The sequence below is a fragment of the Mustela erminea genome, chromosome 16, assembly GCF_009829155.1.
Source record: "Mustela erminea isolate mMusErm1 chromosome 16, mMusErm1.Pri, whole genome shotgun sequence".
In the NCBI taxonomy this organism is placed as follows: domain Eukaryota; kingdom Metazoa; phylum Chordata; class Mammalia; order Carnivora; family Mustelidae; genus Mustela; species Mustela erminea.
Window position 1 is genome coordinate 84280427 of NC_045629.1, and position 23443 is coordinate 84303869.

At 67.6% G+C, this 23443-nt stretch overlaps 1 protein-coding gene across 4 annotated transcripts in view; it reads right to left on the minus strand.

Annotated features, from left to right (window-relative positions):
- The window catches only part of ZC3H3 (zinc finger CCCH-type containing 3), an 83749-nt gene extending 62411 nt beyond the window's left edge, over positions 1-21338 (minus strand). For 3 of the 4 annotated variants that reach the window (XR_004279464.1, XM_032315485.1, XM_032315486.1), the window contains exons 1-3: positions 21217-21338; positions 18575-19889; positions 17116-17312 (exon numbers count right to left, since the gene is read on the minus strand). Coding sequence is in view for 3 of the 4 variants with exons in the window: in XM_032315485.1 (XP_032171376.1) it covers positions 17116-17312; positions 18575-19889; positions 21217-21304 (1600 nt within the window). In the remaining variant the exon portion in view is untranslated. The remainder of the gene's footprint in view (positions 1-17115; positions 17313-18574; positions 19890-21216) is intronic. The other variant, XM_032315484.1, reaches the window with a different exon arrangement.
- Between the last annotated feature and the right edge of the window lie 2105 nt (positions 21339-23443).

The following is a 23443-nucleotide window of genomic DNA, read 5'->3' on the forward strand; positions in this document are numbered from 1 at the left end:
CCTACAAGCCCGACCCTGAGCGCCCGTGGGGTCCCTGCCAGGGCCCAGCCTGCACAAGTCCTGCCCCCGCCCCGAGCTTCAGGGACTCTGGGGGCCAGGACCACAGAAGTACTGGAACTCCTCTCGAGACAGCCCCGTTCCGTGCCCGACGCAGGGCCCAGATGACCCCACAGTCCCGCCTGCCCGATGCCAACCGCTTTCCCTCTACCCACCGCAGTCCTTGCCTGGCAGGACCCAGTGCCGGCAGCCCGTCCTCCCTGTGACCTAGATGGGACCAAGCACAGAGCTTGGTCGCCCACCAGGCCCTGTGCGGGTGAACAGAGCTGACCCCAGCACCTCCTCCCACATCCCTACCCCTGCCCAGGGACAAGACCTGAAGCCAGCCCAGGAGCAGAGGCCCTGGAGCAGCCCCAGGGTCCCAGCCCAACGCCTCCTGCCTGTGCCCTGGCTAGGGCTCGCGTGCCCAGTGCAGGGGCCCAAGGCCTCAGCCCTAAGTGCCAGCCAGACCGGATGCCGGCCAGCACCTAATGGCACGCGGGCCCCCCAGCGCGTGCCCTCACTAAATGGCCAGTGCTCTGTCACCTCTGCACCCACTTCCGTTTGCGGGCCCGGCCCACCCGGGGCCAAGAAGGCCAGGAGAGACAGCCTGAAAGGTACAAGGTCACTCACATCCCTCAGCCCGGCTGAAACCCCAGGAGACCAGAGGCTCTGAGGAGCGATGTTCGGGGGGGTCCTAAATCCCCCAGTGAAAGGTGAGGCCACGCCCACACTCACTGACAGCACCAAGGCCACTCGAGCCGGGCCAGTACAGCCAAGGGGACACAGTCGGCCCACGAGACAGAGGCCCACCTACCCCACCCTGGCAGCTGCTGCCGGGGGGGCGGCTGGTGGTCAGGAAGGGGCTGGACGTGCCCACCACGCCCAGACAGACAACCCCGCACTCTCAGCCGCGATGCGGAAAGGGCCAGTTCCCTGTCCTGGGGGCCGGGGGCAGGCAAGGCGCAGAGCACTGCGGATGGTGACTCCAACGGCGAAGCCACTGGAGCCATACAGCCCCTGGGAAGGGAAGGGCACGCGCAGAGCCTGCCTCCTCCCGGCTGACTCCCGTCCTCTCCCTCAGGGATGGGGGCACAGCGGGGGCAGCTGCCCCCACAGGCACAGCAACCCCAGCCCGCAGGGCAGCCGGCACAGCCCCACGGGTGTATGATGTGCACGGGCTGCAGCCATCACAGGGAACTGCCCAGGGGATCCCCGGGTCCCCTCTCCCAGCCTGACGTCACCAGGGCAAGGCCTGGCCAGAGTCCATGGGCGCTGGGGAGCTGCCAGGTGGCCTGCGGTCCAGGCGCCCAGGGGAGCCCAAGGCCTCTGGCCAGGGCACAGTGTCCCACTCGCCACAGCAAGGCCTTTTCTCGGGTGACCCCACTGCTTCCTCTGAGCCCAAGCTAAAGGGAGAAGCCTGCCAGGTGGCCTGGAAAAAACCTCTAGAACGAGCAGCGGTCGCTCACAGAAAACCACGCATGCCGGTCCTAGAACCCAGGCTGCCAGGCTGGCCTTTGCTGGGCCAGCCACAGGGCGCAGACTCAGCAGGGATGGGAACGCGGTGGCGAGAGCAACTTTGTGACTGGCCCAGGCTTCAGGCTTCGGCAGGGCACCCCAGACACCGGGCAAGGGGCTCCGGCCCAGGGCCTGTCCCAGCTCCCCCAGACCTCCCAACTCGAGCGACGCCCAGACAGAGCAAGCCTCCCAGAGTCGCTCTTGCCCGGATTCTGAGGTGGGGCCTGGGGCTGGGGAGCTGGGGTTTTCCAAAGCCCCAGGCCTGTCCATCTCCAGTGGACACCGGGAGGTAAGCCCCATGTAAGCCCCATGCCCCCAGACACGCCAGTCCCTGCTGGCCCCCCGGCATCCCCGGCGTGATCCAGAGCGAAGACCACCCCCGGGCCCACGCCCCGCGGAGCACAGGGGGTCTTCCGCCTCAGGCAGGTGCGGACCCCTGGGGGTGCAGTTCCCACGGCCCCTCACACAGACCCCCGCCCTCCTCCCCCCATCTTGCCATCTCCCCAGACACGCGAGGACCCGGGGTCACCACGCCCCCGGCTCCGAGAGAGGAAGCAGCTGCCCAACCCCCAGGTTCATGACCACACCGCCCCCCAGGCACGCACAGGGCCGCCTCCACCCAGACTCGGGCCTGGGAGGTGGCAGCCGGCTCTCAGCCCCGCGTGGGGAAGACAGCAGGCGGCGGCGCGGACACGCCACGCTCACCCGCGGAGGCCGTCAGCGGCGGCCACGGGCCCTGCAGTTAGGCACGACTTGTGGAGGGCATAAGCCTGGAAGGGGCGTGCCCCCAGGCGCAGCGCGCGCCCTGCCCACTGTTCCCCCAGCTTCCTGCGGGGCCAGGGAGGGCGGAGGGAGGGCAGTAAAACTTGGGACCTGGAAGAAAACTCCACGACCTCGCCTCAGCAGAGCCCCGACCCCTGCAGCTCAATGCAGCGCACGGGAACACGCCATCCCCCTTCAGGGGCCCACAGGTGCCTCTCTCTGACGAGTGTCTCGTTTCCTTTGACTCACTGCAAACTTACTGCCCTTTGGTCTTTGCAAGAGCCTGTCACTTAGCACGGCCCGGCCCAGCGCTTCTCGCTCGCTGCACCTGCGCCTCTAAGGACAACGACCAGAGCGGTGCAGGCAGACAGCACCCAAGGCGGAACCCTAGTCCCCACAAGGGGCAGGCCAGGCAGTGGGATGGGGGCACTCTTCCTTTGGGCTTGTGCCCTGCCCAAAGAGGCAGGGGACCGAGGGGACCGAGGACCATGTCTCTGCTCCCCAGAGCCAGGCAGGGGCAGGGCACCACAGGAGGCCCTGAGGAACACCTGGCCAGGGGACCAAATATCAGGGCACCCAGTCACCCTGGCCTTTCCCATCGCTGCCCACAGCCCAGAGCTGGCAGGCAAAGCCGGCGGTCTACTCGTCCTAGGCCTGGCCGTGACAATTCAGGGCCCAGCAGGCACACAGGAACCCTCGGTGCACTGTGTGCCCTGCCCTGGAGGCACCTTGGAAATGAGGGTCCCCGTTTCCCTCTCTAAGAGGTCTTGGCCCAAAACAGAGCCCCATCTGCACGCCGGCTTATGTCCGGCTTTGTACGCTCCCAGGGCCAGGGGAGGGCTCATCGCCCCTGCCCAGCTCAGGCGGGCCCTCTGTTGTCCCACAGCCACAGCCCTTGCCACGGCCGCCTTGCTGCAGGCACAGCTCACACCACGGAGCGTGCTCCTGAGGCTGCAGCGCCCCGCCGCGCCCCTGCACGCGCCCTGCCACTTCCTCGCTCTGCCGCTGACGCCGAAAGGGCAATTAGGAGAGGAGCTGCCAGAGCCTATCACGGATCTGAGCGGCTGGAAAAGGCACAGCACAAAGGAAGCACAGCAGCTCCAGAATTAATTCGGGAAGCGCGGGGTGGGCCCCCGCAGAGCAACAACAAACAGGCCGGCCTGGGCAGGTGGGAAGTGGGGGCGTGGCGGGAGGCAGGGACAGCAGCCTGGGGGGCACGGGGGGGGGGCTCTGCATGGAGGCCCCAGGGCACTGGACGGCCACAGACGGGCAGGGCAGGCAGAAGGGGCCACACGGCTGTCAGGTCCCCACCACAGCCCACAACGTGAATGAGCTGGGAGGGGACGCGGGGGCCGGGGACAAGACCCTGGCATCCCACAGAGCCCTGTGGACCCCCGGGCCGGAGACACCAGAAGGGCACAGGGCCCTGGGGCTTATCCGAGGCTGGGGCTCCGTCCTGCTGGGCCTGGGAGGCGCTCAGGCAAACCCAAGAAATCACTGGACACTTAACAGCAACAGACTTTGGGGCTTACGGTCGCTGCGTGCGGCTGTAGGTTCCCCTGAAAACTTCCATTTGTTCTACGCACACACCAAACCTCCTCGCTGAAAGGCTACTGGACTGAGCGGGAGAGCCGGGCCGCACGCACAGTGCCAGGCGGCTCCGTCTCGGGCCTCACAGCGGGGCCTGGGCTCCACCTGGAAAATGCTCTGCCCGCCGCCACCCCCACCCCCTCGAAGGCCACGGCAGGCGGCCTGGAGCAAGGGCCCTCACGGTAAACAGGTCATGGCCAATGACCTCGGGGCTCGAGGGACGCCGCTAGCGCCTCCCAAGCACCCAGCAACGGGGCGGAGAAAGCAGGAAGGCTCAACGCGCAGGGCCCAGGGCCTCAGGCACCGTTGCCAGGATCGCAACGTCTGCCCAGAAGCTCGGACAGCTGAAGAGGCGTCTGCAGGGGACAGCTGAACCCACCCTTTCTGAGACACCCCAGGTGTCCGTCCCTTGGCAGAGCCACCTGCACGGCCCCAGCAGGACAGACCCAGTGGGCCAGGGAGGCCCGTCCTGAGGGGCTCCATCTGTGTCCACGGGGTCCTGCGAGGACACGGAGAGAAAGGTCCCCGCACACCTGCAACGCTAACGGAGGCATTAAGAGACGTTCTGCAGTCAGCAGGAGGGAAAGCGGGACAGGAGAAGGCACAGGGCGGTCCGGGCCGACGCCGCGTCTGTGAACCAGCTGGAGAGGGCTGAAGCCCAGGGAGAGCCGGGGCAGGGCAGGTGCGGCACAGAAGTGGCGGGACAGAGCCGGCGGGTCCCTCCCGGCATCCCAGAGGAAGCACAGCGGGCGGCCCGACCTCCAGCCTCCGCGGTGAGAGAGAGCCGAAGAACGGCCAGTGCGCGGATTGAGGGAAAATGGGATAAAAAAAATCTAGAGGAACGTGAACGGAGCACCTGGGCGGCTCCGGAGCTCAGCTCAGGCCCCACACGGGGCGCCCCGCCGGGGTGAAGCCACGCAGCCGACGGCGAGAGCGGGACAGACAGAAAGCCTGGGGCGAGCAGGAGACGCGACCAAACACGTTAGTGATTACAGTAAGCGTGACGCGCCCGGTCTCGCTTTAGAAAAACAACTTCAGGCTGCAGTTAAAGCTCTTTGCCGCACGTAAGAAGTCTCTGAACGTAACGGAGAAGCTGAAAGCACCGTGCGGCCGCGTCGGGTACAGACGACACTCCCGTGTGTGAGCGCGTCTCCCGGTACCCGCCGGGACGGGGCCGGTGCGCGATGCCAGCGTCACAGAAAACAGCCTTCGAGGCAAGAAGCGTTACTGGAAATAACGAACATTCACAACCTTAAAAGGCTGCATCCGCCAGGTAGACCTGCCGGCCTGAACTCGCGAGCCCTCGGTGCAGTGGCCGCCACCGGCGCCCGCAAAACGGACCGCGGAGACAGCAGGCCCCCACCAGCACGCCTCCGGCCGTGACCACACGTGGCGAGAGCACCCCCGGCCCCGCCAGCTGCGCCGGTAGGGGCAGGAGCCACACGGTGAGCGCCCGCACCCCACATCCAGCGGCAACAACCCCGCAACCTCCACAGCACACACTGCCTCGGACTGGGCACACGGGGCCCCAGCACCAGTCTCAGCACACCCCGAGGGCCTGAGCTCCCAGCGGTGCGCAGGCTGGGCTGAGGCTACAAAGCAGCAGCCACAAACTCCTCCGAAGCACTCACAGGTTTGGGAATGATACAGAACACCCGCGGGTCAGGGAAAAATTAGAAAAAAATTTGGAGGGAAACAGAAATCACTAACTTGCAGGATACAGCTGTGCTTAGGAGAAACTTGTAACGGACAACTACCTATTACTCTTTATAAAAGATTTTATTTATTTGACAGACAGAGATCACGAGTAGGCAGAGAGGCAGGCAGAGAGAGGAGGAAGCAGGCTCCCCGCTGAGCACAGAGGCCAAGCTGGGCCTCGATCCCAGACCCTGAGATCATGACCCAAGCTGAAGGCAGAGGCTTAACCCACTGAGCCACCCAGGTGCCCCAACTGCCTATTTTTCAAGAGACCTGGGCCACCCGTGCAAGCACTGAGCAGGGCCTGCTGTGGTCCGTGGGGGTGTGGCTCTGACTCAGAACGGCAACCCTCACCCCTACCCTCTGCTGCCCACCTGCTACCCCTCGCGAGGACCTGTGCAGGCCCCCAAGGGCACACACGCCTGCCAGCACTGGTGCCCAGGACAGCTAGAGAGGGCTGAGGGGACTCTGCAGCCCTCCAGCCATTCCCTCCTTTACAAGCCAAGGGAACAACATGGTGTGACCCCCCCCAGCATGGCACCTTTCCCCTTTAGAGCACAGGAGTAAGGAGAGGAGGCTAGAGAAGCCCAAAGGAGAGACCCATTCCGGGCCTCCTTGGCGAGATGCCCACCACGGCCCCCTGGAGCCCCACGCCAAGCAGAGGAGCCGCAAGGGCAGCTCGGGCCTGACTCAGGGCCACACCGCTAGCTCGCGGCCGGTGGGCACGGGGCCAGGCTGAGGTAGGCAGGGGAGGGGGCCTCCGTGCGGGCCCCTCGGAAGCCACAGCCACCTCACCCTGCCCCTCCCACGGGCCCACGCACCAAAGACACAACCTTCCGGCTGCAGAGCCCCCAGAAAGGGAAAGACGCCAGGACTGCCGCCCCCCACCCACTCAGCTCTTGTCCCCCTCCAGAGGACCAGAAGGCCCAGCCTGAGGACACCGTGTCCCTCCCACCCAGCCGTCCCCAGCAGGAAGAGCGCCACTGGAGGCTCAGAGCCCAGGAGCACCTCTTCCCAGGCAGCTCCCAGCACCCCTCCCTGGGACCACCGTCCCAGGGCCAGAGACAGATGCTGCTCCGCACCTCAGCGGCCCCAAGAGGACGATGCTCCCGCATCAGTGCTCCCCCAGCAGTGCTCCTGGGAGCTCCAAAGCCACACTCTTGCTCCTCCTCCGTCACACACACGCCTGGGCCAAGAGGTGCCAAGGGGCCAGCTGGGTCATACCCCCCAGCCCAGAGCCCAGGTTCCAGCCATAAATGCCACAGGGAGCCACAGACAGCAGGTCGTGTCCACAGGCCCCCGCCCTCCCAGGGCTTGGTGTAAGCCCTCAGTCCTCGAGGAAGGAGTCTGCCACACCAGCGAGCCCAGGACAAGAGGGGCACTGAGGGGCCACTGGCAATGAACCGGATGCACCAGATGCCCCTCAGGGCCACCCCCACCCACCTCCGCGCCCTTGTCACCTGCAGCTACAAGGGACGCACCCGCTTTGCTCCTGGTCGTTGCGCGGGGATGCCGGCACAGCCTGGCCATCAGCCTGCACCACAATCTTACCAAGGACCCAGGGCAGGGTCTGCGGACGAGAACAGAGCTGGGGCTGGGGGCTGGGGGCAAGGAGCAGGGAGGCGCTAGACTCTGCTGGTCACACAGCAGCCCCTGTGCCTGCCATCCCCTCCAGCCCCGGCCCCGCTTTGCGGGGAGGCCCAGCATTTGCTCCGTGGCTGGCATGGAGCCCAGAGCATCGCCCCGTCCTGGAGGCGTGGCCTGCAGGCCGCAGCAGGGGCCTGGGCCCACGGTCAGGTGCAGGCTGCCGCCCACAGAGAGGAAGGCCCTGTGGCTCCCCAGCCTCACTTTCTGCCTCTGGGAGTCGGATCACCCCAGGCCCAGCCCAGACAGCCCACACTCAGCAAACTGAACTTGGCCCTTGGCAGCCTCCGTGTGAGCCCAGCGCCCGGGACAGCTCTGGTCTGCGCTGCGCACACCCGTCCAGGCAGGAGGAGCCTGGCAGCAGACGGAGGTAAGGCAGGAAGACGGTCCTCACACTCCGCTGATGAAGCCAAAGGGGCAAGGGCCTCGCAACCAGCCACCCCGGGGCTGGAAGTGGCCGATGGCTGCGGGCCTCCTGCCGCCTGTGCGCCTCCCCACGTCCCTTTGTTCTAGGCTCGTCCAAGGGAAGGAAAGCCCGTGTTCCGCCACCGGCCCTGGGCATGCTGTGCTCACTGCTCGGGCCACCCCGCACTGCGTCCCCAGATTCCTTGCCAACCTCTGGCCCTGTGGAAGCCCTGGCCAGGCGGGTGCCCCCACCCTGCTCCCTGCCAGTGGGCCAGTCCCTCCCCCTCTTCCTTCTCCCACAAAGAGTCACATCTGTGCCGCCATCGCTCCCTCTCATCCCCACACTGTGGGCCTTTGCTGCCACAGACGTAGCAGTGCGTAGAGCACAGTGACCCTCAGTGACCTTCACTTACCAGAGGCAGAAAGGGCACAGAGTAGTGAGTAACAGGAAGACCACGGGCCCCACACGCAGGGCCGGGAAGCACCAGCGGAGCTGTCAGCTTTCACACAAGGCTTCCTTCCCTGTCCTGCCCCGTCCCCTGCCCTGCAGCACGAGCCAACGGGAACCAGCACTTCCTTCCCACTATGACCGCGGCCCAACATGCCGGCACACACGCGACATGGGAAACGGCCGGTCAAGTGGGAACACGGGGACCCCTGATGGGGACCCACACCCACGTGGACTTCTGGCTTCCTCGAGCCCTGCCCTGGAGGGACCCCCTTCAGCACAGAGCACGCCAAGGTCCCAGTGCCACTGCAGGTGCCACGGCAAGGGTTCCGTGGCAGGACCGGAGCTGGGGTGGAGGCTACGGCAACAGGAGACGCAGGACCCCAGGCCTGGGAGAGGAGCCTAGAACATTCTGACAGCCGTGGAGAGAAGTGCCAAGTTCCAGAGGCCCAGAAGGCCGCACACTCCTGCCCCTGGAGGCAGGCGAACCCACAAGCTCTCACCAGGTGTCCCCACTGAGGCCGGCACCGTGCCCCAGAGGTGCAGGTTTAGACCCGGGAAAGCTGGAAGGACAGAGCAGCCGGAGGGCGGTGGCAAGAGGAGCCCCAAGGCCGAGAGGGAAGCTGCGTCTTCGTCCTGCACCCCAGTGCCCACGGATGGGCAGGCACCCGCGGCCCCGGCTGAGAGGGACCCTCACGCCAGACGTGGGGTTGCTCCAGCCTCAGCACACCCTGACCACCAGACCCAAGGCGCGGCCCAAGCTGTCCCCAACCCGGGGAGACCTTGGCCCACAGAGGGCTGCTCCCGTTCTGCAGGGCCAAACGCCGTCCTGAGGGCGTCTCCCCCCTCCCCAGCCAGGCCGGCTTCACTTCAGGGTACCACCTGGGAGCCCCCAGCTCAGGGGCAGTCACGACTTTCCTAGAGGCACCGAATCCACCCGGGGCCACGGGAATGCCACGCGCGAACACGCACACGTGCCGTCCCACGCCAGGCCTCGTGGAGTAGCTCGTAACCACAGACAAAGCACGATCGAGGCCACTGTGCCCGGTAACTCAAGCGGGGCTCAAGGGGCTCGGCGCTTTCTGTTCCCTTCCGAACGCGGGACCGCGGAGCTGACAGCTCTGGACGCGTGGCCCCTGGTGAAATCGCCCAGGCGCGCTCCAGCCGGCAGCGCCAGCGGCCAGAGCCCTCTGCGGCGGGGCTGTCTGGCAGCCGTCCTGGCCCAAGCCCGCGGCCACCCAGCTCCCATGGTCGGCACAGCAGCCCTGTCACAGGTAAGGAAACTGGAAGTGAGTGAGGCTCCGGGGGCCCTCAGCAAGGCCACAACACGCACGCTGGCTTCCCAGCACCCAGGGCACAGGAGGGACGCGCCTCGTGGAAGTCCCCCAGCTCTGCCCCCACCCCCGGCGCCCCGCCCCCGCCATGATGGCACCGGCCCTGGGGGACTCAGGGCCCTCCTGGGCCTGCGGCCAGAATTACCGCACACCCCTGCCTGCAACTTGGGTTCCAAGGGAGGTGTCCCTGGTGCCCCCTGCAAGTCTCCCGCTCACACACGAGGCTACAACCAGTGGCCTGGAGCAAACTCAGCAGAGGACAGCCAGCCAGTGCAGAAAGGTCCCGAGACCAGCCCTGCATCATGCCGCAGAGGCTGGCCCTGGGCAGGCAGTGATGCACCTCACCCGTGATGCTCCCCAGGCACCGTGCATCGGAGTCAAGCAACAGCGCACAGCCTGCACCCGTGACGGTCAGCCCCCCCCAGGGAGGCCACCTGCACAGAGGGTCCAGCCCAGGGGTGCAGCCACTCCAAGCCGCCCCCACCCCCAGCCAGCCCAGAGTGCCCCGCAAACGCCTGGGGTGAGGATGGGCCTCCCTCCAGCAGAGGCCCAGGGCAAGGCCTGAGGCTCTGCTCTGTTCCTCTCGGCCCGCCCCCTGCCTAGGGCCTTGAGGCCAGTGCAGACCTCCCAAGAGCCCCCGCCAAGCAGCAGGTTCTGGGGCTGCCTCCTGAGACCGACGCTGCAGTGCTGCGGCCTGATGCTCCCCGCCCAGCCGGCTGCTGCTTGAGGGGCAGCTACAGGACAGAGCCAGCAGCAGGGGCAGCCCAGGCCCTGTGCGGGCGCATACCCAGCAAGAACCCCACAAACGTCCCTGCACAAACTGCACACGCCCAGCTAGCCGTCCACACCCAGGATCTGAGGGTGAGCCTGCTCTGACCTCTCCAGAAACAAGGGGACAGCCCCAACGTGGGCCCTTCAAGCCCCCGGACATCGCGCCAGGAGACTCACCTAAGGAGCCAGGAGCAGGTGGACAAGGAGCAAGACAGCCCGGGGACGGGTCGGGGGATGGGGGTGGGGAGACACCCCTCCCCCGCAGAGCAATCACTGTGGGGCTCCGCTCGGGGGCTGGGGGAGGTACAACAGTCAGCTAAGTGGCCTGGGGAGGGACCCAGGTACAGGAGGGAGGTGGGGGGGTCCAAGGGGAGCTCCCGTGGGGAGAAACTCCCGGAGAACTTCCTTGGAGAAACTTGGGACACAGGAAATGGGTGTCCCACTTCTTTCTCTTAAAGATTTTATTTAGGGGCGCCCGGGCGGCTCAGTGGGTGAAGCATCTGCCTTCGGCTCAGGTCATGATCTCGGGGTCCTGGGACGAGCCCCGTGAAGGCTCCCTGCTCAGCGGGGGGCCGGCCTCTCCCTGTCCCTCTGCCCCTCACCCCTGCTCACGTTTCGTTTACTCTCTCTCTACAAAATAAAATCTTAAGATAAAAAAGACTGTTTATCCTGAAGAGCAGAAAGACAGTGCATGAGACACTGAGGAGAGGGACAAGCAGACGCCACGCGGGGCAGAGTCCGAGGGGGGAGCTGGATCCTACGACCTGAGCCGTGACAAGATCGTGACAAGAGTGACAAGACGTCACAAGATCGTGACCTGAGCCGAAACCAAGAGTCAGGCACTTCACCTACAGAGCCCCCAGGTCTCCCTTAGGTGTCCCACTTCTGGCTGGAGTAGGAGGGGCCCCCCAACACTGGGCGATCCCCCCAAAGGAGCCTCTCGCTACATACCAGCATCAGGGGACTGTCACTGGGGCTGCACAGTGAAGACCCGGTGAGACCCAGACAAGGCGCCAAGAGTACAGCTGCCTTTTCTGCCAGTGACCTAGGCCAAGTGGACATGCCACAAAGGGGACGGCAGCCTCCCCGGACTACATGGCTGATACGGCGGCCTAAGCGATGGGCAAGCTCTCACCCAGAGGCCAAGTGGCAGCACAAGGCCTGGCTCGAGTGAGAGACTTAGCCACCCCCAGGTCTGCCTAAGGCCGTGATAAGTGGGCTGCAGCCCCACCCTGGCAGCCCCGAGTGACCTCCGAGACCCCCACTCTCAGCCACTGCACCAGCCGCTCATCTGTGACGTCTTGGGGACGCTGGGCCAGCCCCCGGGCTCAAGATGAGGCAGGGGAGGGGAGGAGGGCGGGCTGCCACTGTCCTGGGCAGGTGAGCCAGAGGGGCTCTCCCACCCGAGTGACTTCTGGGAGGTGACACGCGCCCATCCAACCACGGCTTCTCCTCGGCACACAAAGGCCACCATGTCCAGGTGGCAGGGAGGAATCCCATAGCCCATGGCCGCCGTGGAGCCCCCCAGCCTAGGGCACGGGTGCATAAGCGCGGGTCAGCGCCCACTCTGCATACAGGAAGCCTGCCGCCTCAGGATGGCCCGAGCCCCGGCCCTGGGCCCTACACGAAGCGAGAATCAACGGGAGCCGCATACGCTGTCAACACAAGCCAGGACCGCTAACCGCCACCGTTACATGGGTGGTAAATCGGAAACCGCCTCTGAGGTCTACAAGCAGCTGCTTCTCTGCACTTTCTCCAGCGTCGTCGGCCCTGAGACGGATCAAGCAGGGTCTCTATGCAGCCACAATGGGGTAGACCCCGCCAGCCCTCAGCAAACCAAGGCTCTCTAGGGCTCTTTCTGGGGTATCATCTCTTGATTCTCCCTGCTGCCGAGAGACTCACCACCAGGAGCGAAGTGGAGGGAGAACGGCTAGAGGCAGAGACAGGGGCGGGGCGGGACGGGGGCCACACAGTGTCCCCAAGTGACCACCTGCCCTACCCCTGCCAAAATCTGACTCTGGGTGCAGTGGGCCGGAAGGTCTCAGGGCAGGGGAGCTGGGGAGAGGAGGCAGAGGAGGGGAAGCAGGAGGAGTGAGGCCGGAGCTTCATAAGGCTGTCCCCAGGCGCAAGGCACCCGCAGCCACGGCTGCTGAACGATGCAGTTTTGAATTCAATTAAAGCGATTATCTGTTGTGCCAAATAAATTGTGTACAGCATATATCCTGCGGCACTTTACACCTCCGGGCTCATTATTCCCTAACTGTTTCCTCCTGTTTATGCGCTCTCAAATTAAATTGCTGATAATATGCGCCAAAATAAAAAATGAGCGCACCTTGTCCCAAGAAAATTGATTCTCCCTTTTCCTGAGCCGGCGATTGCCAGGTTTTATATACTCTGTTCCTGGTGATCATTAGTAATTCAATTTTCTTTTTATTAGCCCCCTTATCTGCTGAGCAATATAGTGGCAGAGCTGACCTCTTTCGCGCGGGTAAATGTTTAAAATCTTTTCCCTGATTAATTTTGCCAGTTAAGAAAAAGAGGAGAAATGGCCCGGCTCTTAGCCATCACAATGAATAAAGCTTAATGTTGATTGTGATGGAATTTCTAACGCCGGGGAAATTGATTGAGCGCGGCAATTACACGGGAACAGGAGCTCCAGGGAGATGGGATCGCTCTCTCCTGGCCACAGCCTTTTGGTTATTTAAAACAATCCAATTTGCAAGGATAATTATGTATTAGTGTTTTATCTGCCACTTGAAATGAACAGGGGAGTTTCGATACTGGCCCAGCATTAGCAGGTTATTGCCGCAAATTACTTGATATCTGCTTTCTTTCACATAAAGAGGAAATTAGGCAATCAATTACCAGAAAGAGGTGGGCTGAGGGAGAAAGAGGGGCGAGTGCGCCCTCTGCTGGCCCCCGGCGGCTGGGCGGGGCTGAGGGCGGGGCCTTCCCCTCCCCCTCCCCTCCCCCGCTCCGCCAGGCAGGAGCCCACCGGGGGTTGGGTCCCTCCCCTTTCACGGAAGTCCGGACCTGGACCAGCGATCTGTCAGAGGAAACCGGGAAGAGAAGCCTCGAAGCAGCCAGTCCACCGCAGGGAGGCACCCCCGGCCGGCCCGGAGCCCCCGGAGGCCTGGGTCTGCACCCTGGGTGTCCAGAGAACCAGCCGAAAGCGGCTGGCAGCTGGCTGGGGTCTGCCCAGGAGGCTCCAGCCCAGAGCCCGGGGGCCGGAAGGGGGAGCAGGGAGAGGAGGAAGACGGAGACGGAAGCCGCTGGGCCCTGCCAAGGAGCTGCTGAGGGGAGCTGACCGCCCACCCTGAAGCCGCCCTCAGCCCAGCGAACCCTCGTCCTCGCTTCCCGCCCTGCCACAGCTGCCTCCGCCAGTCCCGGGCTCTGGGGCTGGTGTGTCTGGAGCCTCCTGCCCAGTGTCCCAGCGTGTCCGCGCAAGCACCTGCCACCCAGTGTCCCAGTGTGCCCGCACATCTGCCAGGAGGGCCCCGGCCACTTCTAAGAATGAGGACCCCGCTCCTTGGCCCAGCATTCAAGACCTTGCCGAAGGCTCTTCCTGGCCCCCTGCCCCGTCCAGGCCCGCCCTCCCTCTGGCCTCAGCCCCCAGCCCCGGGCCTGCCACACAGGACCTCCCTCTGTTCCTGCCACGCAGCAGAGCGCGTCCCACCTGAGCCCCTCAGCGGCGGGCGCACTGTCCACTCCCCCCCTGCCCCCGCAGGCCTCCATTTGGCGGTCATCTCCTCGGGCACCAACGGCCGGCGCCAACGGCCTGCCTAAAGCAGCCCGCCCCCCGCACAGCTCTCCACTATGTGACCCGTTTTCTTTCCTTGGGGCGCGTCGCCCCCCCACCCAGCAGCACCCGCGGCTTGTTTAGGAGGACCCAAGTGGCTGTGCTGACACTGCAACGTGGCCCCGCAGACGCACGACCCGCAGCCCACCTCCCCGCACCACGGCTGCTCCGCGCCCGCCTGCTGGCTGGACGGCAGAACAGAGGGCGGGCAGGGGACAAATGAACGGAGGGTGACGGGGGACGGACGGTGGTAGGTGGAGACAGACGAGGGGCGAACAGATGGGGAACAGGTCTGGGGTACAGAGGCGGGCAGATGCACACTGGGGGGCGGAGGGTGGACGGACGGGCAGACGGGATGGACGGATGAGGGAGCCTCCTCCAAGCCCTTCCCCCCACAGACCTCTCCGCGGTGCTCCTGGGGCGCCTGAGCCGCGGCCGTCACATCCTTCCATAACCCCAAGCTCACCCGCTCACCTCCTAGTCCAGAGAAGCACGCAGGCAGGGCCTCCCGCCACTCAGCAGCCCCCGCCCCGCCGCCCTCGGCCCCAGCAGGAGGCAGCCTCTGCACAGCGCCGCAGCCGGACTGCTCTGGGCCCCGCGAGAGCCCGTCACCCCAGGCCCATGGCACACGGTACACAGCAAGTGGGCCGGACGCACACCGCCTTCCGCAGCCCCCTTTAATCTGCAGGCGCAGCGTCCGACCGGCTCCTTAACTATCTGGACCGTCGTCCACCTGGCTGCCAGCGAGGGCCCTAGAGCACCGTGACTTGCGTCCCTGTGTGAGGGTGCCAGCCCCCGTGTGGCCAGGGTCCTGCTCTCCCCAGTGGCCCGCGGCCAACAGCTCCTGCCGCGAGCCGGGCCTCCGGCAGCCCCCGGCACAGCGGGCAGGAGCACAGCAGCCCCGCCGCGCGGCGGGAAAGCACAGCTGTGCCCGGAGGGTCCCGGGGCTTGTCCATGCGTTGCCCCTTCTGGAAAGGAGGCCTCAGCGGCAGGCCTTCAGCACAAAATTTCTCCAAGCGAACGGCACGCCTTCCTCAGGGCTGCCTGCCACAGAGGACCGCTGCAGTCAGGCCTGTCCCCAAACCAGGTTCCCTGGGGGCAGGGACAGGACACGCCTGGCCAGGCCACAGTCAAGGCCAGCTCAGCTCAACTCCTGGAGAGCGGCAACACCAAGAGCATGGGCCAAGTGTGCCCATCTGGAACACCCCGCCAGCCCCTCGGTGCCACCCCTGCATCGGGACCGGGAGTCCCTGGCAGGGACTGATCTGCAGGAACCCCACCGCCTCAGCGCCAGCTCAGCACCTGCTCTACAAGCACTTGCTTCCGTGCCCCGCAGCTGCCCGGCGGTCCTCCGGGAATCCTGTGCCCCGGAGCCCCCCCGGCCCCCAGGCAAGCAGCCTCCGCCTGGCTCTCCTTCCCCAAACCGCCTCGCGCACATCCTCACCGCGCACCCCTGTAACTCCAATCTCACTGAAATACCACCATCTCGGGACATCCGGCTCAGCCGCCCGGCGCCGTCTGCCCTGACCCACTCTCCCTGCGCCAAGTCAAGGCGGAAATGCCTCGGGGCCCCCTGGAGCCCCCGCACCTGGAGCAGGATACGAAGGGGCCCGTGGATACACCACCAGCCACAGCCAGGCCTGAGGCCCATCACCGCCAGCAAGTGGTCGTCCCCATGCGAAGGCTCCTCTGTGGGGACAGGTCTCTGTCGGCACCTTCTCCTCCGCTCGCTCGACCTCTCTGCCCGCTGAGACACAGCAGCTGGGTGGAGCCGTGAACCCCTGCACAGGCCTGGACACCCCCGGGCCCCACTTCCTGATCTCTCTCCCGGCGGCCCCAACCTCCCCGGACGCGCAGCCACCCGCTGCCGGCCTCCCAAAGCAAGGGCGCTCTCAACCAGTCCTGCTCCGTCCGTGCTGCAATGGCCTGGCCATCGGTCCGTCCACGGCCTTCAGCCCGCCCCCCGTCAGCTCCGTAGCCAGAGCCTCAGGGCAGCCCCCTCGCCGTGGCCACCAGGAACGCCGCGGGGCTCCCTTTGCTCCGTCCACCCGGGACGGGGTCCGCACTCGCTGCGGCAGCCAAAAGTCAGGTGGGGGCCGGCAGCCTTCAGCCTCGCTTCCTCACACCCTCCCGTGGCCCCTGTGCCCCGCTATCCCGCCACCGGCTCCCACTCAGGCAGGCGCTCGGCTCGGCCCAGCACAGCCTCCTCCCGGAGAGGAGTCTGAAGCCCCGATGGCCCCTCCAGGGGCTCCCCAGACGCCTGGCATGAAACAGCCATCGGGTTGCAAGTGCCAAGTCCGAAGAAGGCCCAGGGCCCAAACCCCATCACCTCCAGGCTCCACGTGCACCGGCCCAGGGAGCCACCACCACGCATCCGCCAGACGCTCAAAGGGGAAAAAACGGGGCTACCACGGGACACGGTGCACCCCGAGCAGCCCAGGCTCGCCAGGACACAGCGTCACGGGTGATCCTCCTCCTCCAGATCCCGAGACCACCGATGCGTGCCAGCTCCCCCAGTGTGCTGCCATCACCGCTCCGGGGGGGCCACAACCCACAATGTCCCCCTGCCTTGACCCTTCACTGAACACCAGCAACTCAGGAAGGAGCAACTCGAACTCCTCCCAGGCCAGCTCAGGGTTCCCAGGGAAGAGGCAGCAACCAACAGGAAGAGGAGGGTAGGCCTGTCGGCCCAGGACAGGCGACAGAGGCCTAGGACAGGAGAGCCCGGGGCAGCACACACCGCCCCTCCTCCCCCCGCAGGCCGGCGAGGCTCCCGCCCTCTCACCCAGTTTCTGGCTCCTTCCACCAAGAGAAACGTGACGAGGTCTACCAGACAGACCTGCTAAAAAGGCCACCACACACCCGCCCAGACGTACCTCCCCCACCCAGAGTGCAGGATACAGCGGCCCAGGCCTTCCCCCTGCTCTCCAGCCCGAGCTGTCCCCTGCCAGCAGGCCGCACATTCTCAGGCTGGAGCGCTGACCTCGGGCGCTGCCGGTGGTGCCCGACGGGCCAGCAGAGCAGAGCCAGCGGAGACGGAGGGAGAGGCGAGGCTCACAGACCGGGCACAGCAAGGGCGAGCCTTCCAGAACCCCTCCTCCGGGTCGTACCTTCCTTGCCGGGGAGGTGGGCCCGGCCTGGAGGCGGGCAGCACAGCCGGTGCCTGGTGACCTGCATCAGCCCCTTGCTGGGGGTCCTCCTCGGTACGGGGCTGCTCTTGCCCCGGAGGGCCTGCCTCCGCCGCAGGCTGAACTGGCTCTTGGCAGTGGCGGCAGGTGGGGGGCTGCTCTTCTTGTCCCCGGGAAGGCTGCAGAGACAAAAAGCAGGCAACTCCCAATGGGCGCCCTCACGAAGGCCGTCCTCCTGCCCCCCCGGCCCACCCAGACCCCAGCACCAGAAAACCAGCCCTGGAGGCAGCGCGCCCCTGCGGGAACCAGCCCTCCACCGCACGAGCAGCAGCCGTCTGAGGGCTGTCACCTGCTCCTCCCCTACAGAGCCTGGACCCGGGGCGGAGGGAGGGCGGCCCCAACCCTTGACCCCCACCTGGCGCATGTGCTCCAGGTCTCCCTGGGCTCCCCAGGCCAGATGAACTCTCCAGTGGGGCTGGGGGAGGCCCCAGGGAGCCACAGAGAAGGAAGAGCTGCCCCAGCCTCCCGCCATCTCGGCGGCAGGGGCTATTTCCCACGGCTCCCCCTTCCACACCAGCTGAAACACAGGCAGGCCACCGTCCAGAAAAGGCAGGGGAGCCCATGTAACCTGGCACCTGTCTGGGAGAGCAGGGCCAAGACCAAGGTCAGACGGCAAGAAGGACCTCCAGAGCCGGACTCCCAGCGAGAGCAACTCTGCCCTCGAAATGAACAGCTGCCGGGACCAAGCCCCGGACCCCAGCCCTGGACCCCAGCCCCGGACCCCAGCCCCGAGCCCCAGCCCCGGGCCCCAGCCCCGAGCCCCAGCCCCGAACCCAGCCTCGGGCCCCAGCCCTGACCCCAGCCCCAAACCCCAGCCCCGGGCCCCAGCCCCGAACCCAGCCTCGGGCCCCAGCCCCGACCCCACCCCCAAACCCCAGCCCCGGGCCCCAGCCCCAGCACCACTCCTCAGCCTTTTTACAGTCCTTAAGGCCAGAGGACCAGGAGAGTGACACCTACTCAGTGACACAGGAACTCACCTGGCCACTTGGACAGGGAGGTACAGACTTCCTCCCTGGTGCACCCTGGATCTGGGCTGGATGGAAAGCCATCACTCACAAACCCCGTGGACCCCGAGTTTTAAAAGCTGCCCGAGCAGCCTCCGGTCTCTCACCAGGAGAGGGGCTGGGCGTGTCCGCACTCGCCTCCACCCGACTCCCCGCTGCTGAGCGATGAGGGAGAGCAGTAACCCCAGCCTCGCTGGTCCTGGGCACGAGAATGCCAGCACACATGCCCCGGCCCAACCCCGCGGCCAGGGATGCTTCTCCTCCTCCCACGCCCCCAGAGGTGGGCCGTCCCAGGGGTGCCGCACACCAAGCAGGGAGCGCTTGAGGCCCTGGCCTGCCCGCACGGGACCTGGGCACCCACCTGGCAGGGCACCCACCTGGCAACAGCCCGCCTCCGGACGATCTTGGTGCGGCTCCTCACTTTGTAAGCCGAGAGCGGGGTCTCACCGAACGGGGGCTTCAAACTGCTGGGGCCCACAGCCGCTCTGTCCCCTGGTGGGGACCGAGACGGGACCGGAGAGAGCTGGGAGGCGTGGTCCTTGCTGCCAGCTTCCGACTGCCAACGGAACGAGGAGGACGAGGAGGCCGAGGGGCTGGACGCTTTCCACTTGTACTTGCTGGGGGAGGCCCCGGCCGTGGAGGACGCCGCCGACCTCCTGGGCCTGGCATCCGGATCGGCGCTGAGCTGTGGCTTCTCCTGTTCTGCTGTGCCACAGGGGGCCTTGCACACGAGCTCGGAGGCCGCTCTGGGGCTGAGGGCCCTCCGAGGGGCCCGGGCGCTCTTTGCCGAAGCAGCCACCCACTTGTAGTTGTTCTTCCGGAACTTGGCGGTGCGGCAGGGCACGGGCAGTGAGGACTCCCGGGCCTGCCTGGGTCCAGAAGCTGGTCTAGCTGGGCTGGCCCCCGTGCCAGAGGAAGCCGGCTGATCTGCGTGGCCGGCACTCACTCTCCCGTCTCCAAGGAGGTGTGCAACACAGCTGGACACAGAGTGTGAGCCCAGCTTCCGGCCCACAGCCACGCCCCCGCGGTGGGGCAGGGTGGAGGACTGGAAGCGGGTCTTGACGGCCACCGCGCTCTCACTGACTGTGCGCCGGGGCTCTGAGGGGCTGTCGCTCACGCTGCCCGCAGACGTCCCCACCCGAGGCTTGCCAGCTTCCTTCTGACAGCCCGGCCCGGGGTCCTCGGAACCGCAGCTCCCCTTGACTCTTCCTGGCTTTGGGAGTTGCCGCTGTGCACCCGGGGGCTCGCCCTCCCCCTCCTGAGGCCTGTGGTTGCTCCAGAGAGGGCCCTCAAATTCTTCCAAGGAGCCCCGAGGGACGCCCGCAGCATTAGCCGAACCCGGTTTGGATGGCGGTTTGATTTTGATGACCATGTTCTGATCTGAACTCAGCTGCACCTGCCTCTCCAGGACATACTGCTGGGGGTCGGGACCCTGGCTGTCCCCAGCCCTGAGGGGCGTTTGCACAGCACCATCACCAGGCTGGTCCGAGGACGCTGGGGGCCGATTCACAAGGGAGTATTTCTTGCGCCAGGCGGGCCCGCGGTTCGGAGAGAAGCCCCTCCGGCTTGGGCGAGGGTAACCAGCACTGAAGGCCCGGCTGCTGCTGTAAGCAGGTGGTTGCCACCGGGAAGGGGCTGAGACGCCCGAGGCAGAGCCACCGCCATGGAGGTTTTTGTAATCATCGATCAGACCTGAGGAGGCAGAATCAGAGGCTCCATGAGCCACACGGTGAACGTAAATTCAACGACAGTCCCCCGGAAGCGCATCTGCAGACGAGACTCCCCACGGACCCACCTCACTCCTGAGCCACTGCCAGGCCGCAGTATGGCCGAGGCGGCCCGGGAGCCTGAGACCATGGACATTCCCTCGGCCCCCCGATCCCGAGAGCCTTCTCCCACAGGCTCTACTTCAGCCCTACCTCTGGGTGTTTGTCCCTGCAGCAGGACACCCCTACGTTGCCAGGAGTATCATTATCCTGGTTCCACAATCCTTCGAGGGGACGTGCCGCTCGGTGTGAAGAGACCGGCAGGGTCCCGTGCTCAATGCCCCAGCAAGGGAGCCCGTCAGCGCCCGCGGCCCTCTGGGGGGCCCACAGGAGGAAGGCGGCCAGGAGCGCACCTTAACAGGCTCCCTGCCCGGCACACAGGACAACGAGCACGAGCCAGCGGACACCTGTGAGCGTCCACGACTGACAAGAGTGTCACACCGTCGTCCTCGGAGGGGAGAAGGGCCGCAGCAGTGGGCTGCGCCGCCACCACAGACCTTCCAAGGAAGCCCCTGGACAGTCATCCTGGCTGGCGCAGGAGGGAGCGGCCCAGGGGCTTAGAACTCCACCCACGAACGCGAGCTGGCCCCCAGTTACACACTCGCCCGCACGAGTCCTGTCCCCAGGCCCAGAGCCAGCCGTGCCCTGACGCGGCGGCACCCCGGCGCGGGCGGGACAGAAGCCCCAGAGGTCTCCGCGGGCGAGCGGCCGACCCTCCCCCTGCACGCTCCCCCGCTCCTTACGTCTTCCCCGCAGGGGAGAACTTTGGACGGGAAATTTTTCAAGGACAGAACCGCACGTCGGGTCTAAAGACAGGACAGCTGTGAACCTGAGGCCGAGGACTCGGGCCGCGAAGTGTGCTGTGTGGAGGGAAGCGGCCGGACGAGACGTCCGGGGTTCCGCCCGCCGCCCCGAGGACGAGCCCCCCGCCCCACTGTGTGGCCCCGGGAGCGAGAGGGCGCCGGCCCGCGGAGGGGGGTCGCCTCCGGTCGGTTACTAAGCGACGGCCCCGCCGCCACCCACCGCAGCGCCTGAAGGGCCCGCGCTAGTCGTCGGGCGAAGCCCGGGCAAGGGGCTGGCCCGGCCGGCCCGGATGCCCCTCCAGATGCCCCGCCGCCCTTCCCACCCGACCCGGCCGGGCCGTCGAGACCGCAGGCGGAGGGCGACCCGCTTCGGGGAGGCCGGCAGGGGCCCGCGTGAGGTGCCGGGAAAGAGAAGGACGCGCGACCCGGGCCCGGCCCGACCCGACCCACCCTGCAGGAGACGGATTTGTCGCCGCAGTTGCTCCTTTTCCTCCATCTCCGGAGTCCGCGACGCCCGGCCAGGCCCCCGCGACGTCATCGCGGCGCGACTGCTTTCCCCGCCCCCGCGGGCGGGGCGGGGCGGAGCCCGCCGAAGCGCCGAGACTGCGCACTGCAGCCAGGCCCGGGCGTTGGCGGGGCCGCGAGGGACGCGCCGTCGCCCTGGCAACGCCCCCGGAAAGGCGGGGCCCGGCGCGCGCCGAGCGAGAGGCGGGACGACGTCAGAAGGGAGCGCCGGCAAGTGGCGCCAGCGCACCGCGGGCGGGGCGACGGCCACACCGGGCTGGTCCCCGGGGAGGCGGTGGCTGTGTCTAGACTGCGAGCCGCGGAGGGTGGGGCTCTGGGGACGCTGCGAGGGCAGCCCGGGGGCGCTGCTAACGCCGCTCCGTGGGCCCGGGCGGGAGGAGAAGACGAGAACGAGGAGCCCCGGGGTCGGAACCTCGGCCAAGCAGGGAGATTTCTGTTGTCGGTGGGAACACGTGTGGAACAGACGTTCGCACGCTCGTCGGCCGCCGGCGCCTGAGACGGGGAGGCCGCGGGGGGGGCGGGGCGCGTGAGACGGGGCGGCCGCGGGGGGGGGCGGGGCGCGTGAGACGGGGCGGCCGCGGGGGGGGCGGGGCGCGTGAGACGGGGAGGCCGCGGGGGGGGCGGGGCGCGTGAGACGGGGCGGCCGCGGGGGGGGCGGGGCGCGTGAGATGGGGCGGCCGCGGGGGGGGCGGGGCGCGTGAGACGGGGAGGCCGCGGGGGGGGCGGGGCGCGTGAGACGGGGCGGCCGCGGGGGGGGCGGGGCGCGTGAGACGGGGCGGCCGCGGGGTGGGGGCGGGGCGCGTGAGACGGGGCGGCCGCGGGGTGGGGGCGGGGCGCGTGAGACGGGGCGGCCGCGGGGTGGGGGCGGGGCGCGTGAGACGGGGCGGCCGCGGGGGGGGGGCGGGGCGCGTGAGACGGGGCGGCCGCGGGGGGGGGCGGGGCGCGTGAGACGGGGCGGCCGCGGGGGGGGGGGGGCGGGGCGCGTGAGACGGGGCGGCCGCGGGGGGGGGGGGGGCGGGGCGCGTGAGACGGGGAGGCCGCGGGGTGGGGGCGGGGCGCGTGAGACGGGGCGGCCGCGGGGGGGGGGGGGGCGGGGCGCGTGAGACGGGGTGGCCGCGGGGGGGTGCGGGGCGCGTGAGACGGGGCGGCCGCGGGGGGGGGGCGGGGCGCGTGAGACGGGGCGGCCGCGGGGTGGGGGCGGGGCGCGTGAGACGGGGCGGCCGCGGGGTGGGGGCGGGGCGCGTGAGACGGGGCGGCCGCGGGGGGGGGGGGGGGCGGGGCGCGTGAGACGGGGCGGCCGCGGGGGGGGGGGGGGGGCGCGTGAGACGGGGAGGCCGCGGGGTGGGGGCGGGGCGCGTGAGACGGGGCGGCCGCGGGGGGGGGGGGGCGGGGCGCGTGAGACGGGGTGGCCGCGGGGGGGTGCGGGGCGCGTGAGACGGGGCGGCCGCGGGGGGGGCGGGGCGCGTGAGACGGGGAGGCCGCGGGGGGGGCGGGGCGCGTGAGACGGGGAGGCCGCGGGGGGGCGGGGCGCGTGAGACGGGGCGGCCGCGGGGTGGGGGCGGGGCGCGTGAGACGGGGCGGCCGCGGGGGGGGCGGGGCGCGTGAGACGGGGGGGGGGGCCCCGGGGGGGCGGGGCGCGTGAGACGGGGCGGCCGCGGGGGGGGCGGGGCGCGTGAGACGGGGCGGAGGCGTGTGGACGGCTCCGAGTGACTTACCTACCAGGACTGGGGTAGGAGCCTTTGGCCTTGGCAGAGCTCCGAGGGCAGGGGAGGGATTCTCAGATCTGAGACGGGATTTCCCACCTGGGATCTTGGAAAGCTCTCCTGTGGGCCTGCCCTGAGTTCCTTCTCTGGGACTCAGCCGGCCACCGGCTTGCGAACGAGTCAGGGCGGGCAGCACGTGTCCAGTAACACCACTGAGCCCCCGACGGCCATCAGCCAGCCAGCTCCAGGCCGTGAACCCCGGGCAGCACCCCCTGCGGCAGAGAGGACCCCTTTCAGCTGTCTCCAGCTCAGGTGGCATAATTAAGGACGACGCACACATTCATGAGCGAGGAACAGATGTTGTTTACACCGCTGAGGTTTGGGGTAGTCTTTTCCCCAGCACACACCGAGACCCGAGGTCTAGCCCTGAGCCTCTTCTGCGGCAGGGC